Source organism: Triturus cristatus, chromosome 1_1, assembly GCF_964204655.1.
Source record: "Triturus cristatus chromosome 1_1, aTriCri1.1, whole genome shotgun sequence".
NCBI lineage: Eukaryota > Metazoa > Chordata > Amphibia > Caudata > Salamandridae > Triturus > Triturus cristatus.
The window spans coordinates 1,116,556,303-1,116,575,198 of NC_140579.1; the positions used below are offsets into that span (position 1 = coordinate 1,116,556,303).

An 18,896-nucleotide genomic window follows, 5' to 3' on the forward strand; every position below is an offset into this window, starting at 1 on the left:
ACTGGAAGCAAGCATCCTAGGACCGGTTTCAGGGTTTCACCCCTCATCAGCAGGCTAGCTTGATTCCAGTGGCATGGAGAGTATGGGACCCACATCTGGGCATACCTGTTCCACTCGGGGTGACAAATGCAAAAAGAACAATTGATGGACGGACTGCAGAACACTGTCGTACATTCACCCCAGTACAGAGACCTGGGCCTAAATCTATTGTTTTTTTGTTCATCGCCCCACAAAAGGTTCATATCTGCATTCCACAGCCCCATTGCAGACAGGCCTACAATTTAGGGGAAACATCTGTGGTTCAAAGGGAAAACCTCCTAAACCACCCCGAACTTTAAAGGCACACAACAGTATAACTACGGGTGCCATCGTTCAGCAAAAGATGAGATATGCTTGTTGGGACATGGAACCAGAGAACCCTGACTGCGTGGTGCACAATACCAGAGGACTCTGTTGTGCACATGGAGGATAACGGTCTGAACAGTGACTGGCTTGGGCCGAGGACCTGCTTAAGTATGGCACCCTAAAGTGTGCTCTCCAAGGGCCCGACTGTGGGACTCCTGATCTCCCAGAGATCTCAGGGACATCAAAGATCTCCCACAAGGGACCTACACCATCTACCAGTGACATCTGGAGAGCAGTGCTCTCTCAAGTGCTCACCTCAGCAAATGAATCCCAACTAGTAGCGTGGTGTGAGCATGGAACAAAAACTTGTGTCTGGAAACTAGTTGGTGGTGAGCAGACTCACCGGTTACAGGACCCTCCCACCCCCGTGTGTGGCCCGTTTTATCGATCATGCCTCATCACTCTCGTGTGACACACAGACAGCCTGCTCACTGCGTGCAAAGTGAGACTTACAGGGTGCGACCCTCGAAGGTGGGGGTGCAGCTATAGTTGTAGTGCCTCATTCTACCTCATGTGGCTCTGCTGAACTTGTGACTGTGTGTGTGGAACCGGACTTGTCTGGTGCAACCTGTATCATCGTGCACAGGATGTTTTGCTTCATTTCCAGGGAGGTACAGAATTGCATCTCTTCACTGTATGTGACTGAAATTGCCTGGTGCAACCCATCTCAACATGCACTTGTCTCGTGCCTCTTTTCCAGGGAGGTGCTGAATTTGCAACTTATCATGTTTGAAATCTGAAGGGCCCGGTGCAACTCACACCAACATGCACTAGATGCTCTGCGCAGATTGCCTGGGCAAGACCCGGATCATCCTGTACAAATCTGGGCGCCTTATCCTATTGTGAGGCTACAGTCTCACTCCCTATTCATTGATTATTCCCTTTTTTGACCCTCATTGCGGCGGACCAACTGCCCTCTCCACACTTGGGCCCTCCCGAAGACATCTTAGAACGGTATTAGCGAGAGACTGACTGGGTTGAAGGAACGCTTCTGAGACATCATGATAATACGGGTGGGCCTAGTATTGCAAGTAATAATTCCTTATGTGTTTTATGCCCGAAAGTATATGATGATCATGTTATAATGATTGAATGTGTGTGTTGAATATAAATGTTTTTACATACATCACGTGTGAAGTCTCTTTTGTGAGGCTCAGTATATTTATCACGTGTGGCTGCTGTGCCTTTGCTTTACACATAGCTCCTGTTGTAAGCCTAATTGCTCAGAGTCAAGCTACAAAAGGGTGAGAACGAATTAAAGAGCAAGTGTAATCACCTGCCTGTGATGAGATCAGTAGTTCTGGCTAGCTAAGGACATCCCTTCAGCCAACCAGACACCGCCAGTTCCGACACACATCAGCATGCCAAATCCCCTTTAGAATCAAAGGCTTCCAACCTGTTACAGCTCTCTTGACCGGTCTGCCCACTAATCCTCAATTCCCACTGCCAGCGCAACTCCTGACCACCCATACCTCGTGGGACTCCTCAGCATAGCCCCCTGAGCTCTCATCTGACTTCCTGTCCACCTATCCCAAGTCTTCCCACACCATCCTGACTTGTTCTCAGAGTGCTTGAGATTCTGGGTGCACACATGCTGCCATCTTACAGATCATCTCTTCACTCTGCCCGTTATCTCCTTTTTCTCTGTATTCTTAGGGACACTCTACCTTTTAACGCCCAGGCTAGGCTCTCTTTTGCAGTCTTAGACCCTTTTTCCCTACATTGGTCCACTCCATCTTAATAGAACACTTCCAGCCCCTAACTGCCCCCCTTAACTTGTCAGTCCAAAAACTTATTTTAAAACGCTATCTTGACCTTTTTCCCTCAGGATCATTCTCATCCTAACATGCATAGCCCTCCAAGCTTCTCAATAAGCTCTAGTTTCATTTCTCCTCCAGGACAACTGTGCCTCCCTCCATCCCTGCTTCTTTCAGACCCCTCTCTCTAAACACTCACATTCCTGACCCAGGCTCATTGCTTCCTTCAAACAAACTAGACTCATCATCACTCCTAACTCCTCAAGTCCCTCCTCCCTCACGTTTTCCTCTGGAATTCTCTTGCCCCCCTCCAGTGCCACATCCGGTCTTACCTGCTGATGCTCTGCTTCACTGGCCTCTCCTGAAGGTGTATGTGGTGGTTTAGTGTCCAAGGGCTCTGGTGGTCGCTGGCCTTGTAAGTAAGAAATAAGTGAGGTGAGTTAGAGGTGGTGTTCTCGTACTACTCTCCAAGGCTGTCCATGTCCGTCTTTGTAGCAATAAAAAAAGTACGCTAGTAACAGAAAGAACAAGCATTTGCAATGCAATTGGTCTTGCATTTGTTACAGTTAGAGCTGTTGGAGTTGAAAATAATTTTTTTTACTTTTGTTTTTTTTATTTGCAGTGGAGTTATTATATTTGCATAGCACTATTGCCAATGGTATAAAAAAGTCAAAGTAAAGAACATTGTCATTTTCAACGCCAACAGCTCTAACTTTAACAAATGCAAGACCTATTGAATTGGAAATGTAATCAGTCTAGGATTTGTGGAGTTGGAGTCAAAGGCCTTATAAATGCCAATGTTTTTTAACCTAGCCATGTTGCGGGGTGCAGTACCAAATGTGGCCAAAAGGTCCCATGGGACCTCTTTTGGTTACATATGGTACTGCACCCTGCAGAAGCTATGGTAAATCCACCCTATCCATCATGCATTGCATGCAAGACAGTACCACAAACACATTCAAATAGCTATGTCCATATATACAATAAGTAGCTTTGAAATGTGAGAAAATAATTATTATATTATTCCGGATTAGGTTGTACTCACAAGAAAATGGTGTTAGGAGCCTGTAAATAAAACCTAGGTAGTAACAACACATGTAACAGGGGGTGTCCTCATGGGAGGTTACAAGAAGAGACAAGGCGGTACTAAGGAAGGACTACTAAGCCTATTGACCAATAAAAAGCCACCATTTACAAAGGACAGGGAGAGGAGCCAATTAAAAAGACGGGGGAGCTTTATTCCCATATCTGGAATACAAATGAACAACAAGGGAGTTAGGCCCAATGGGACTAGGAACAGGTAGGGCCGTAATTTCAACGAACAACAAGTGAGCATTACATCCGATATTCTAAACAAAACAATCAACAATTGACTTTACATAATAAACAGTGTACATCGAACATTACACAAAATAAAACAATAAACCACGACAAACAAAATAGATACTTGTTGAATCTTTAGCCAATATTGCACTGACTATTCATATTGTGTTATTCATTAAACTTTCATGATTATCTTTGTACATCAAAGGGAACACCATTATACAGAAACGAGGAAACAGTGAAACTCCCTCAGACTGAGTATTTAATTTAAGTTCCTCATTGACAAAAAAATGCCAACGCGTTTCAAGTCCTTGTCCTCAAGATGAAAGGACTCTCATCAGGGCTTCTGAAATGTCTAGATTCGCACTGGACTTCAATCCTGTGTGTAATTATGATTTATCTAAAACAGTGATAGACAAAAACTATTATTACTCAAACTCAATCGACTCCTTTCTATTAAAGTCTCAAAAACGTAACCACCTGAGGTTTTCAAATGTACCTGGCCTGGAGTTATCTTATCGTCTCCATCTGGCGACTCTGTCGTGTGACCTGCAATGTAGCTAAGTGACCCCTGTCTGAATGCCGCCCAGCTTCACTGGACTTTAGAATTTCTGAAAGATAAAACAAAACGGCCCCTATAGTTCTGACTCAATTCAGGCCAGAATACCAATGATGTTAAAGGGTAATGTAAATATCATGGGGGAGCGTACCTTGACACTGCGGCTACTGCTTTTAGTCTTTCTGTAGCTCTCTCCGTATTTATCAAACGTAGCTGAGGGCAAGAAATAGCGATATTAAGTCTTCGTGCTTATTAAGAGCTGAATGGATTTAATGCCCGACTTCATTAACAGCTTACCTTTTGGAAAGCGTTTTTGCCGATGGCTGCCACTGGTTAGACGCTCACATCGTGTAGCGTAATACTGGGAATAAGGAAGTTTTTTTACGGGAGCGATTAGTCTATGTTTGTCAAAAGCGCGTCAAATTTAGTTGGCATGAACCAAAAAGCGGGAGGCTTACCCACTATTCCAAATAAAGTATTGTTGCCAGTATACCAGCAGTACACTCGGGCTCACAAACGGGCGGCTTGGACATTTACACGTCCTCCATTATGTGCAGGACACAACTAGGGCACATGGGTAATGTGGTCTTAAATGATGGGCCAATCATAAATCGTTGGTCATTACAGGATATACTTGATGCATTCTGTGACACGCAGTCTCTAAAAAACGACTATACCATGCAATGATCAGGGAAACCTATTTTGGGAAGAATTTTTGTATTTCGAGGGATAAAACTAGCTTTTTCACGCTCTCGAAAGCTCAGTCATTGTGTTCAGGCCTTTCGAAACACTATCTAACTTCAAAATTAAATATGCCTCTTTCTGTAATAGGAGGTTATCAACATCCCTTGCATATTTACATGCTGTAAGGGAGAAGAGCACAGTCCACTTAAAGTCGTTTTCACTATGTGACTCAGCAACAAAATGCTCAATCAGCAGTGCGGTGAGCACCTTTTTTTTAATGTGGGAGCTGTGTTGGGTGAACCTCGTGTTCACTTCCTGGTTTGTCTTGCCTAAAATATACCTTTTTGCATGGACATATAATGGCGTAAACCACATTTTTAGTTTTACAGTTAGTGAATGCAGTGTGTTTCCATTCTATGGATTTGTGTACAAACTCTGTGCCTTCCAACGACGTACTGCAAGCAACACAATTGCCGCATTTCTTGTGGCCCTCAATGGGTTTTAGATGCCACCGTGAGCATAAATCACTTTTTTCTTTGGTAGAAAGGATATCCGCCCTCACTACTTTTTGGCCAATACTTTGGTTTCTCTTCATGGCAAACAACGGTCTTTGGTATGTGCTGTCAATATTTTGCAACAAATGCCAATTCCTCAAGATGATCTGTTTAAATTGATTTGAGGCGGGACCAAATGTAGAGACGCAGACAAGTCTGTCGAACGGCGGTTCCCCCTTAATTTGTAGCACGGCTTCTCGGGGTGTATTCCAAGCTCTTTTTGTTGAGTGCTTAAGAAGCTTTTTCGGATACCCTCTGGTTGCCATTTCCTTGCAGAAAACTGCAGCGTGCATCTCAAAGTCGGCTCTGTTTGAACAATTTCTCCTTATTCTGAGTAGCTGACCAAAGGGGAGATTCTCCTTTAAACTCCGTGGGTGTGTACTCCTGTGGTGTAAAATTGTTTCTATCAGTGCTTTTTTTATCGAGAGACGTGATTAACTTATGTTCTCGTACCTGAACATCTAGAAAAGTCAGGTCAGTTTGGCTATATGTGATAGAGAATTTAATATCTTCATGTTGCCTATTTAGCCACTCATGAAACCTTAATAGTTCCTCTACAGTCCCTTGTCACAAACACCAGATGTCATCAATATAGCGCAGCCATTGCTGCACATGCTCTTTAAAAGGATTTTTCCCATGGATGAACCTTTCTTCGTATGGTGCCATGAACAGGACTGCCATTTCTGGAGCGAAAGGACAGCCCATGGCAGAACCCTTCACCTGAACGTAAAATTGCTCTTCAAATTTAAAATAGTTTTTCTTCAGGGCAATCTCGGCAGGTTGAACAATAAATCCGGTTGGTACCCTATGGGGTCTTTGTCTCTTTTCAAGGTAAAATTCAATTACCTGAAGAGCCTCTTCTTGGGGTATTTGTGTGTACAGTGATGTCACATCAAATGATACCAGCAGTTGAGTTTCTTCATTAAATTCACAATCCTCCATCTTCGTGATGAAATCAGTCGTATCTCTCAGGTACAAGGGTACCTCAGTCATGAAAGGCTTAAGGAAGAAGTCAATGTCACTTAGAAGTCACTTAGATCGTGTTTGCTGCCCAGCGCTTATGGAGCCTTTCTTAAATTTTTTAATCCTGAATGTGTACTGTTTAAAAACTGAAATTGTGTTTTTTAAAACTTGCACCTCGCTGTGATCAGCGATATCGGCTTTACAAGCCTTGTTGCAGCTTCCTGGGGCCACTCCCCCAGGATAGCCAATCAGAACGGGTGAGGGGTGGAGCCGACGCTAACACCGAATAATTATGCCGGCAAGATCGCGGGAGCGCTCACTTAGATCGTGTTTGCTGCCCAGCGCTTAGGGAGCCTTTCTTAAATTGTTTTAATCCTAAATGTGTATTGTTTAAAAACTGAAATTGTCTTTTTTTAAACTTGCACCTCGCTGTGATCAGCGATATCGGCTTTACAAGCCTTGTTGCAGCTTCCTGGTGCCACTCCCCCAGGATAGCTAATCAGAATGGGTGAGGGGTGAAGCTGACGCTAACACCGGATATTTATGCCGGCAAGATCGAGGGAGCGCAGTGGACGCGCGCAGCGGGCGCGCCGGCCGTGCGCCAAAGGCAAGCCCATCTGCGCCCGTCTGCACATGATCCCTCACAGCGCCAGCCATGCTGCCCGTGATGCCAGGAAACTGCGTAATTCAAGCCAGGCACTGCGAGAGATAGGTGAGAAAGGTGGTGCCGGGGTAGGCATATATTTGAGAACTCGGCCAGCCCTAAGTCCGACTTCATTAGGAAGGAAGCTTTGGTCTGTGGATTACTCAATGTTAGATCTCTCCCTGAACAAGTCACAGAGATCCAATTACTCGCTGAAGTGCATCACCTTGACTTGCTACTCATGACTGAGACTTGGACTTTTTCTGATTCCGCTTTTGAACTAGGTCTGGCGTGTGTCCCAGGTTATAAGACCTTTCACAAGCCCAGAGCCACAGGTAGAGGTGGTGGAGTTTGTTTTATGTTTAAAGAAGGCTGGGATTTGGTCCCTATGGACATTGACGCAGTAGAGGGATTTGAGCTCCTGGAGTTTTCCTTAAAAGACCCCAGGGGGCACCTATTGGATGGCATAGTGTGCTACAGACCCCCTGGTGCAGTCAATCTGTCTCAATTACAGGTGCTGATAGATGTTTTTAACAACATGGCTGTCACTCACTCAAGACTGCTTATTGCAGGGGACTTTAATCTCTCGCAAAATGGGACCTTAGATACAGGCTGTCATACCCTTCTTCAATCTTGCAAAATTCTGGGCCTATTCCAGGGAGTAACTGGACCTACACATATAAGGGGACATATGCTCGACCTAGTTTTCACTGAGGAAAGGGTCATTGACCGCATGGAGATTCTTCCTGTAGATTGGACCGACCATCATTTGATCAAATTTCTGATGGCCATTCCTAGCCGAGCAGCTACCGCCCTGAGGGATGTTAGAAACTTCCTGGGTAGGGATTGGAAGAGGCTATTGGAAAAGGTGACACAGTCACCAACGTTCCCTTTCAAAGGGGATTTTTGATGTACATAGATCAGTGGAGGAGAACTATACGGTCCTCGGTAGTCATATTACTGCCACTGTTAATCAAATTGCCCATCTGAAACGCTGTAAAAATAGAGGCAGACCCTCCGCTAGGTGGTTCAATGAAAAACTTAAAGACTTGAAATCAAAATGTAAACAGGCAGAAAGAAAATGGAGAAAGCACTAGGCAGATGAGGATAAGCTTGCCTTGAAAGTGGCTATCTCTCTTTATAAAAAAGAAATTTCTGCCGCTAAACAGGAATATTTTGCAGAGATTATTTTGAACTCGTCGAATAAGTCCAAATGCATCTTTAAATTAGTTGAAGATCTCACTAATCCTCAGTGCTCACAAAATCAGATTCAGCCTACTCAAGATCTCTGCGATAGTCTAGCAACCTTTTTTTTACGAAAAAATCAGTACTATCATCACGGGGCTTGAAAACAACACCTCCGGGGGGAGGGTAGAATGTATGATTACTAAAGTAGCAACCTCAATTGATATTGCGGGCGGAGTTCCCTTTGTAGGTATACAGACTGGGGAAGGGACTGGTAAACTGAGTCTCCTGGTCCATTTTGAGCCCCTCTTGGAGGAGGAATTTAGTAGGCTCGGCCTGGGCATCTCCTCAGGTTCCCCCTGGACCCCCTCCCACACAAAATTTGGAAGGAATTTGCCTCAGAACTTTTTCCCAGGCTCCGACTGATTTGCAATTAATCACTTTCCAGTGGAGTGGTACCATCTGGCTGGAAACAGGCTGTAGTTACGCCACTCTTGAAGAAGGCCACTCTTGATCCAACCTGCCCGGGTAATTATCGGCCCATCTCTCTCCTCCCCTAGCCAGTGAAAATTCTCGAACGTTTGGTCAGCAAATCTCTGTACATCTGCCAGGCAACTAGTGCGTTCTAAAAATGTTGACAATGTGGTTTCCGTCCAGAACACGGAACTGAGTCAGCTTTGGTGACCGTGATGGATGATCTGCATCAGTTGGCAGATAGGGGACAATCAGCAACACTTATTTTGCTTGACCTGTCTGCCGCTTTCGACATGGTCAACCACAATATTTTGCTGACCCGTCTAGAGAAGGTGGGAGTAGTGGGCACTGCGCTGAATTGGTTTCGATCCTATCTATCTGGCAGATGTCAGGCCGTGGCTCTTCCACCGTTCTAGACAGCCTTCACTAATATCTGTCACAAGGATCTGCCATCAGCCCAATTTTATTCAATATTTATCTGAGCCCATTGATTAATACCATTCAGGCCCACAATGTGAAATTGGTAAACTATGCTGATGACACCCAGATCATTCTATCTCTTGATGGAACCCAACCTAATGCCCTGGAGGAGTTTCATGCGTGCATGCACAACATTGCACAGTGGTTACGGAATAACTCTTTACAATTTAATTCGGATAATACCGAAATTCTACACTGCGCAGTTGGGAAGGTACCTCTGCCTCTTCCTTGTAACTTCTGGCTTCTCGACACTTCTAGTCCCTTGGCATCGTCCACGAGGGTGCGAAACCTGGGAGTAATGTTCAATGCCAACCTGTCATTGGAGACGCAAGTGAATAAGACGGTGGGGTGCTGTTTCGGCCTTATGAGCGTTCTAAGAAAAATCCTTTCATTTCTTCCAGTCTCGGCCAGAGCCTTTATTGTTCAAGGCGTTATCTTAAGTAGACTTGACTACTGCAACGCCTTACTGTTGGAGTCCCCCAAATATTGAATCCAGAGACTACAACATGTTCAGAACACAGCAGCAAAACTAGCTTTGTTCAGACCACGAGTTTCTTCTGCCTCAATGTGCCTAGCCGAGCTACACTGGCTTCCTGTGCAGCAAAGGATATTTTTTAAATCCCTTTGCATTGGGTTTAGGGCGCTGCATGGACTCGGCCCTAAGCAGTCTCTTATGAATTTTTGGCAAGAAATTTAAAATTGGGGTTCTAAGAAACTGTTTCATTAAGTATTCATACTATTTTTTTACCCAGAAACCCATCATCACGGCCGACTTGTAATATTAGACCAATTGTTCCCTGGACTTATCTAGTTGGATCCTCTTTTATCTGACGATACCATTCTTGATTAGTGACCGGTTTCTTACCATCTGCTATATACATATCTCTAGGTCAAATAACAACGGCTCTTCCTTTATGACCACCAATGTATCATTTCTGAGATCCTCTAAAGCATTCTGTTTTTGGGATATGTTTTTTTTTTTTACAAAATTTGGTCTTTATTTCTAGCTGGTTGATTGAGGACAACACTGTCTGTTCGTGGGGGGGCGTGGCCAGCAACATGGCCGGGTAGCTGCGTTTGTCGCGAGCTTCGCTGGCCCCACACTTAATCCTGTTATTATCCTGTTCCTCCTTGCTCCCTCTTACCTGGGCCAGTGGTCTGAGGGTGAGTGCAGGCTGCGACGCGCTTGGTGGAGAGTCCTGAGGTGTTTTTCTGGCCGAGGCTGGGGCTTCCTTGGTGCGGCGGCCAGAGAGCGGTCTCCCAAGATGGCGACCGGGACGGGCTGATCGTGGCCGGCGGCCGGGGCTGTGGAGTCTGTCTGCGGTGCCGATGGCGGGACTGGCTTGGTGCCCATTGCAGTGAAGTGAGACGCTGCCATGCCCCGACCGGGCTCTCCGCTGTATACATGACGACGGAGGTTTGTGGCTGCCCTGGGGGATTGGCGAAGCGGCGCTAGGACGGAGAGAGTGTAGCAGCCGCTGAAGGATTGGGAGGCTTCCCCCCCCCTCCTCTGAGGTGCGACGGAGGTTTATGGACGCGTCGCCCGCTTTTGTAACGTGCGGGTGCTGCTTGTGAAGAGACGAGAGCCCTGTGGAGCCCTGCTTTTGTGGGCTGGTGGTGGGCTCGAGTGTGAGCCGGTTGCGCGAGGGCTCTTCCTGCCGCGACCCGGCCGGGCCCTCTGCTGTGGAGGTACTCGCGGAGGCTCGTGGCTTCCTGTCTGACTTTGGGGACTGGTGCGGTGGCAAAGCCAGCTGCTGGGACCTGCAACTGCCAGTTGTGAAGTGGAGGGAGCCTCAGAAAGGAGACGGCTTGCTCCCTGTGTCTCACGTTGCCCTGGCTGAGATAAGTGATGCTGCTCTGTGTCTTGGTTACAGTGGGGTAACGATTGACAATTGCACTATAAGACCCCACGTGTGCTTTTGGGAGAGAGGGAGACGCCTGCGGGGTGCAGCGCCCGGATCCTTGTGCCTCTTGCTACTCCCCTGAATGACACATAGGTGCTGGCTCACGTCTGTGGGGCGTATACTGCTCTGGTGGTGGTGGGGGGAGACTCTCGCAGTACTTTGCCCGACTTCTCTGCTGTGGTAAAGCGGCTGCATTGTGGATTCCCTCCAGTGGTGCGGCGGCGCTCTGGATTGGGGGCGCTTGGTTCGCTATGTCCCACGCGGCAGTGATAGAGCCTTGTCCATGGACTTATCTTACTGGGGGCCAGCGTGAACACACACTTGGATTTGGACCCTTGTCTTTGCCCTAGGTTGTGTGCACCTGGACTTCCCTCTAGTGGACTACACTGTGGGGCTGGGAGTTCCTGGACCAGGGGTGCAGCTTGGAGTGGGGCCTGTTGTGTGGCAGTGTAGTTGTTGGAGGTACTCTCATTGTCACTGGTCTGGTGCCACGTACTGCGGGGGAAGCGAAGCGGGTCTGGGCTTGGCCCCACGGACTGCACAGGAGATCGAGGTAAACGTGAGACTTTGTTTTCCTCTGGGACAGGGGGTGGGTGCTTAGGTCAAGTGGGGCACACAGCGGTGGTGGCCTGCCAGTAGGTCAGCCAAGATGGCAAAAGATAAAGAACCTAGAAGTACTAAGCAGGGGAGACCGGATCGATTTGCGAAGGTCCTCTCGGCGCCTGCAGGTGCAGAGGGAGGTGTTCCCTTGCGACCGGACACAGATGCATTACTGCAGGCAATCCATGCGTCGCGAGAAAGTCTGGAAGGCAAGTTGGCAGAGGTGCGGACGGAGGTTTTGTTTCTACGCCAGGATCTACGTAAAGTCTCTGAAAGAGTGACTGAGGCTGAGCAACGTGTCTCAGAGCTTGAAGACACCTCGAAGACCGTAAGTAAAGATGTAGCCGGACTTATGGCGATGGTGAAGGATGTGGCCTGGAGGGTTGACGATGCCGAAAACAGAGCACGCCGGAATAACCTGCATTTTATAGGTTTTCCAGAGAATACGGAACGCTCTGATCCAGGACATTTCCTGTTGACCTTTCTCAAAGATGCCCTTCCAGGGGTGCAATTTTCATCCTGTTTCGTTATAGAATGAGCACACAGGATACCTGGGGTCCGACCTCCGCCGGGGGCTCCCCCTCGGCAGCTAATAGCTCGATTTTTGAACTTCCAGGACAGAGACATAATACTTAGAGAGTTGCGAAAGAAAGGCGAGATCAAATATGGGAATTCAAAAGTGATGGTGTTCCCTGACTATTCTCGGGACGTTCAAAAGCAGCTGCGCACCTTTGACTCTGTGAAAGAGAAACTTCATGCTATGGGGGTCCAATATATGCTAATGTTCCCTGCTAAACTTAGTCATTTTTCAAGCTGCTACATATTTTTTCCAGACCCCGGAAGATGCATGGTCCTGGATTGAGGAACGGCCCCACCTGCAGCGTGGGTCGCCTTCCGCTGCTCTCCTACCTGCTGACAAGTTGCCAGGTCCCAACCGGGAACGGCATAAAGAGAAGCAACAGAGGCAAATGCTTAGGCGCCGGACTTCTGCCGGGGCTACACCGGCGAGATCACTGAGGTCCAGGGAACGGAGACCCACCGTGTCTGACTCGGATGAGGATATGGCATTGGAATGTATGTCGAAAACCTCGCAGAGATCGAGTGGCAATGGAGACTCTGATCAGTCGGAGATGCCTGAATCCATGGCAATAGACAGTGCACATTCGCTACTGCAGCAGATTCAACATTTGGAGGCTTCGGGCTAGACCCCTCCGGACGAGAACTCTCAACTTCCACAGCCTTTAAATAATAGCGGGGAGGAAGGATGATTTGGGGCAAGACGCCCTTCTAGAGACACTGTACGACCCCCGTGGCTTGATAGTCAATGGGAATTTGTGCCACAAGAGAGGGAAGTATACAGTGAGCTGTTATTTTTGTTCTACGTTAAGTAGATAGATAAGGGGGGAGGGTTACAGACCTCTGGGTGGTTTGCCTACACCAGTGTTGTCACGTTGACGAATTTGGGGGTGGTGGGGGTGCCTGCAGAGTGTGGGGAGGGGGATACAATGGAAGCTATTCATTATGGGGTTTCTTGGTTCTTGAGTGAAGAGGAGAGTGATTTTGTTAGGGTTTTTTTTGTTCAGTTATTAGGCAGGACTACTGACACTGAGACACAATGGCACTGTTTACCCGATGGCTGGGGAACTGAGGGGACATGGGGGGAAATTTTTCCTTTTCCTTTACAATGGTTATGGACGGATACACTGTGATGACGTGGAATGTTAATGGGTTAGGGAACAAAATCAAAAGAGGCTTAGTCTTTAAATATCTTAAAAGACTTAAACCAGATGTCATACTGTTACAAGAAACACACTTGATGGGTCCGCACTGCTCCTTCTTGGGTAGGGGGCAATACACCACCTTGGCACACGCAGGATTCACCCGAGGCTCAAGGGGAGTGGCTATCCTTATTAAAAAATCCCCCCCCCCTTCCGAGTCATCCGACGATGGGAGGACCCAGACGGTACATATGTAGCAGTCCAAGGCACCTGGAACCATACACCTTAGTTCTTTTGTAGTGTGTATGCGCCCCCGCGCCTCCAGCAGCGTACGCTGGATAAATTGACAGACCTTCTTTTACAATCTGGCCTCGCTACACATATTATTGGGGGCGACTTTAATGACGTGATTGATCCCACCTTAGATCGTACGGTGACGAGACAGGGACAGCTTGGAGAGACTTCATTAGCAAGGTTTATGGACATCCTGGGCCTCACTGATCTCTGGAGACGGCACCACCCACATACACGAACATACTCAGACTTTTACGGGGCCCACAGGGTGTTTTCAAGGTTGGATTATCTCTTTGCCCCAGATGGGGAGATTGATCGGGTGGAGGAGTTGGAATACTTGGCTAGGGGTATCTCTGACCATTCGCCCATCTACTTATGGGTGGGGAAGAGACGGAGAGGTCATGAGGCAACGTGGAGACTAAATGCTTGGGCACTGAAAGATGATTCGGTGTCGAGAGAACTTAGGGTGGAAACTGAGCTCTATTTTAAAGAAAGTGATGGTTCAGTGCAATCAGATGTTATCCTATGGGAGGCCTTTAAGACAGTGATACACGATAGAGCCCAATTCATTATTGCCCATAAAAAGCGGCAGGAACTTCAGGAGATTTTGGTGCTGGAACGTAGACTTGTGGATCTTGAAAGGGGGATACTTCTTCTAATGCACATACTCTCCGCCAAATTGACATTACTAAACAGGAGTATCAGGCGCTGGTCACTAAAGAGGCGCGGGCGCACCAACTGGCAGTACAACCTAGGTTATATGAGACAGGGGATCGAACGGGTAAACTGTTGGCATGGTTGGGTAGGAAGGAACAGGAGTCGAGATGGGTGACATCCATTAAGGAACAGGGCCGGACTTACACCACGTCGCAAGATATAGTGGGGGCTTTCACCCGCTACTACTCAGCATTGTATGCCAACAAGACACAAACAAGTGAGGCGCAAATAGCCCAGTACCTTGCCGGGGTGGGGCTCCCCTGTCTCGCCCAAGATGAGAGAGACAGGCTAGAGGAAGATATCACTTTTGCGGAAGTAACGGAGGCTATTGGTAAACTGAAAGCGGGGAAAACCCCAGGTCGTAATGGCCTCCCAGGGGAATTCTTTAAACCTACAGTGCTGTGCTGGCTCCATATTTACTTAAAATGTTTGTGGCAGCTAAAAGTGAAGGGATGCTCCCGACAGACCTTAGAATAGCAACGGTGGTAGTTGTTCCGAAAGCAGGGAAAGCCCCGGATGATTGTGGGTCCTATCGTCCCATCTCATTGTTAAATATTGAAACAAAAATTTTGTCTACTATCCTTGTGGCACGCCTTGTAACGGTTATTACCTCCTTGATCCACGGGGACCAATCTGGCTTTATGCCGAAACGGTCCACGCGTTATAACCTCCGGAGAGTGGCCAACTGGGTGGATGTTGTTCGTGAACGGGAAGAGGCTCATCTACTCCTCTCATTAGATGCTGAAAAAGCGTTTGACACTGTCCATTGGCCCTTTATGAGGCATGTTTTGGAGAAATTTGGATTTGGCCCAGGGTTTGGAGACTGGGTAGACCTACTCTATAGACAGCCTGAAGCAAGGGTTAGGGTGAATGGAACTCTTTTCGAGACTTGGCCAATCCAAAGGGGGACTAGACAGAGATGCCCCCTTTCTCCCTTATTGTTCGCTCTTATACTAGAACCCTTGGCTTGTGTGATTAGAGACCTCCCAGAGTTGGGTGGTTTTATGGATGACTCCCAACTGTTGGGTGAAGAACGCATATCTTTATATGCAGATGATATTCTGTTGTACGTTACAAATCCGGCAGAGACACTTCCGCGAATCTTACAGATCATCGAGGAATATGGGCGTCACGCGGGATACAGAATTAATTGGACCAAGTCTATCTTATTCCCAGTGGGGGGGATTGGTAGAGCCCCAGAGATACCGGAGTTGTTTGCGTTGGTCAACAGAGGACTTCACTTATCTTGGCCTTTATATTACTACGGATGTGGCAATTAGCCTAGCGCGTAATATTAGGCGGGTGTTCCTTTGTTTTCAGGCAGACGTTAAGAGGTGGCGGAAACTCCCCCTAACCCTAATGGGAAGAGCTGCCATGTATAAAATGGTTACTCTCCCTCAACTGCTCTATGTGTTGCAGAACACATATTAAGATCTCGGACACAATATTCAAAGACATTGACAATGAAGTGCGTTTACTCATATGGGATGGGGCTCATCCAAGTATTGCACTCCAAACACTACAGAGGAATCCATATAATGGAGGCCTGGCCCTCCCGGATATAAGGGCCTACTATAGGGCTTCCCACTTAGTTGCTATCAATGACTGGATCCATGCACCGGGAGACCACCCGGCATATAGATTGGAAAGGTTACAATTTAGAAACCGTACATGTCTTCATTATATTTATGGGGGCAAGGGATGTAGTCAATTGCTCCAGGCAACCCAGAGGACGCTTGAGGCATGGAACAGTGCGAAGAGACAGATGGGGTGGGATCGTAGATGCACTAGTGAAACTCCTTTGTGGGAGGGGACACGGCTACCTGAGATAGGGAAACTGAGAGGTTTTAGACAGTGGGACTTAATTGGCATATCTAAATTAGGAGATGTCCTGGAACATGGTGTGCTGGCTCCCTTCGACACACTCCAAGCTAGATACCAACTCCAGGATACACAGGTATATGCATATCTCCGCCTGAAACATGCATGGGCGGCGGAGAGGTTGGATGAGGCATCACTACCGGAGTATGCCCCATTAGAAGGCCGACTCCTCCAGGAGGAGATCCCGAATAAAGCTATTTCTTTCACCTATAAAACCCTAATAATATGCCTGATAAATTGGGTCCACTCCGAGCGAGCTGGGAAAAAACTACTGGTGTGCTGGGGGACAGAGATTAGGAGGCCGCTCTTATGCACCCACGCGAAGTGGCAATTAAATTACGGCTGCATCTTATCCAGAATAAAATTCTACACCGAGTTTATTTTGCTAGAGCAAAACTGCATACAATAGGGAGAGCTGAAAGACCAAATTGTCTTAGATGCCGTACAGAAAGTGGCACATTCATACACACCCTTTGGGAATGTATTGAGATCCAGAATTATTGAGGGAGGATTGTGCGAGAGCTAAATGCCATACTGGAAGTCCACATAGACCTGGAACCTCGGTTTCTCCTTTTGGGAATCCCGTCAGACGTGGCTATCCCGCTACGTAAACTTGTACTGGCCAATCTGGGGCTAGTGGTGGCAAAACGGGATATAGCGAAATACTGGGGGGCTCCCCAAATACCAACACTGAAAGAGTGGAGGGCATGTTTTGATCTTTACATGGTTGCGGAACAGGTGACATACAAGGCCAGGGGCTGTCCTTGGAAATTCCGGAAGATATGGGCACCATGGATCAAGTACAATGGCCTAGAAGTGATGGGGGAGGCGGAGGAAGGGGGATTGCAGTTTTGAGAAGTGGGAAAAGAGCCTTGATTGATGTAATGTTAGTACCCATTATTTGTACCCATGAACAGTGTAACCATGACCCTTTATTCCTCTACGACCAGGTGGCTCAGACCCCAACATGGATCCAATTGATATGGACATTTTATTTATACAATAGCCATATACGTCACGGTGCTTTGTCATTAATGGTGCATCATGTATTCATGCTTTGTTTGGAGTTTGTTTTATTTTTCGAAAATAAAATAAAAATATTCATTAAAAAAAAAAAACACTGTCTGTTTGTAAGCAATGACTTCTGGAATACAGCACGTCTCGAAGAGACAGCGCCAGAGCTGCCTATGCAAGACCTATAAAGACAGTAGTAGCAGCAGGGGCGGCTCTAGGCTCATGGTGGCCCTGTGCAGGGAGCGCTGGTAGGGGGCCGCGGAAGAGGGGGTCCGGGCGGGGCGGAGCTCAGGAAGGTGTTTTAATAAAACGTCCAGTAAAGGCGTTAGATGACCAGTAACATGGTAACAGAAAAACGACGTTTACTTTTTGAGTGCTCATCACTTGGATACTTTGTTTTAGAATCTGGGTCTCTGGAGGGACCCCTTTCAACAAGAAAAACACGTTGCGCGTCCGTAAGAGAGTTCGGCCACAAAGTAGGATCCCTCCAATCACATAAATCATATTCAGAACACGGGTCTGTAACATGGTCTTGCTCTTTGGCTTCCTTTTCAATACCAGCATCATCCGTCTGTAAACTCTGAACCTCCTTCAGAATGCCAGATGTTGATGGACCGATGAATGATGTTTCAGTTTCTCTGTTTGAGGGTCTTTTGTAATAATCCTCACCCTGAGTTGGTAATTGCTGCATGTTTGTATCAATTTCAGGGTCACCTTGTTCATGTTCATTGGTCTGCTCATGAGTATCATTCTGCTCATGGATATCATCATTTTTTTGTTCTTCTTTATGGTCGTCAGCGCCTGTTTTACCTAGTGCATCAGCAGTACTCTGGCCAGAGGATTCTCCATCTTTAGGTTTCCCTCGGGTGATAAAGTTCAGGATTGCTCCTTCCTGTGACACTACGAAAGCCTGCTGAGCCACCTTTCTCTTTCATTTTGAATAACCAGATTTGTGTACTCGAATTCTCTTCATTTTGCTTGCAATGCAGCGGGCGAGGCTAGCAGTGGGTAGGGAAAAAAAGAAGACAATCAGCAGTGGCGGCTGCTGAAAGATTTTGATGTGTCATTTTTATTTTCTTGCAAAAACAACAGTTGATGGACAGAATGCAGAACAATGTCATACATTCACCCCAGTACAGAGATCTGGGCCTAAATCCATCGTTTTTTTGCTCACCACACCACCCCAGTTCAGACATGGCCATATGCAAATCAGCCTTGACCCTGTGCCTCATGGGAACAGTCCAGCCCGAACTGCCAAGCCATGTCTTCCCTGGACTACACAATGAAGGACCAGCATACCTTAATGAAAGAGTGAATTTCCACCAACCTACCAGGAAAATATGTTCCAGAACCATTTCCCTAGCAGCCACCCAATGCAGCCGCTGATAAAACAGTGGAGGCCGCTACTTCTCCCACCTGGCAGTGAAGACCTGAAAACCCTCCCCCTGCACCTCAGAGCCTCACCATCGCTCCAGCAGTTCAGGAAGGACCACAAGACCTCGCTGTTCAACCAACAAGCAGCATGATCCAGCAGCATGAATCCCACACCGCCTCGAGACCCTTATGTGTGAAGCAGCTAAGCTTTACAAACCCTGACTGATTGATAGTAATTACCCTTCCCACTACATGTATGACACATTATGAGGACTATCCACATATGGAAGGTTTATTTGAAGAGTGTTATAAAACTATAGGGTAGATCATGTGACTTGGCATACAAGGTCTGTTTTCTCAGTCCACT

The 18,896-nt window shown here is 47.1% G+C and overlaps 1 protein-coding gene across 1 annotated transcript in view; it reads right to left on the minus strand.

Annotated features, from left to right (window-relative positions):
• Positions 1–18,896, minus strand: part of PIK3C2B (phosphatidylinositol-4-phosphate 3-kinase catalytic subunit type 2 beta) — a 692,267-nt gene that overhangs the window by 386,730 nt on the left and 286,641 nt on the right. The window contains exon 6 of the mRNA XM_085647698.1: positions 2,495–2,574. Within this exon, the coding sequence (XP_085503824.1) occupies positions 2,495–2,574 (80 nt within the window). The remainder of the gene's footprint in view (positions 1–2,494; positions 2,575–18,896) is intronic.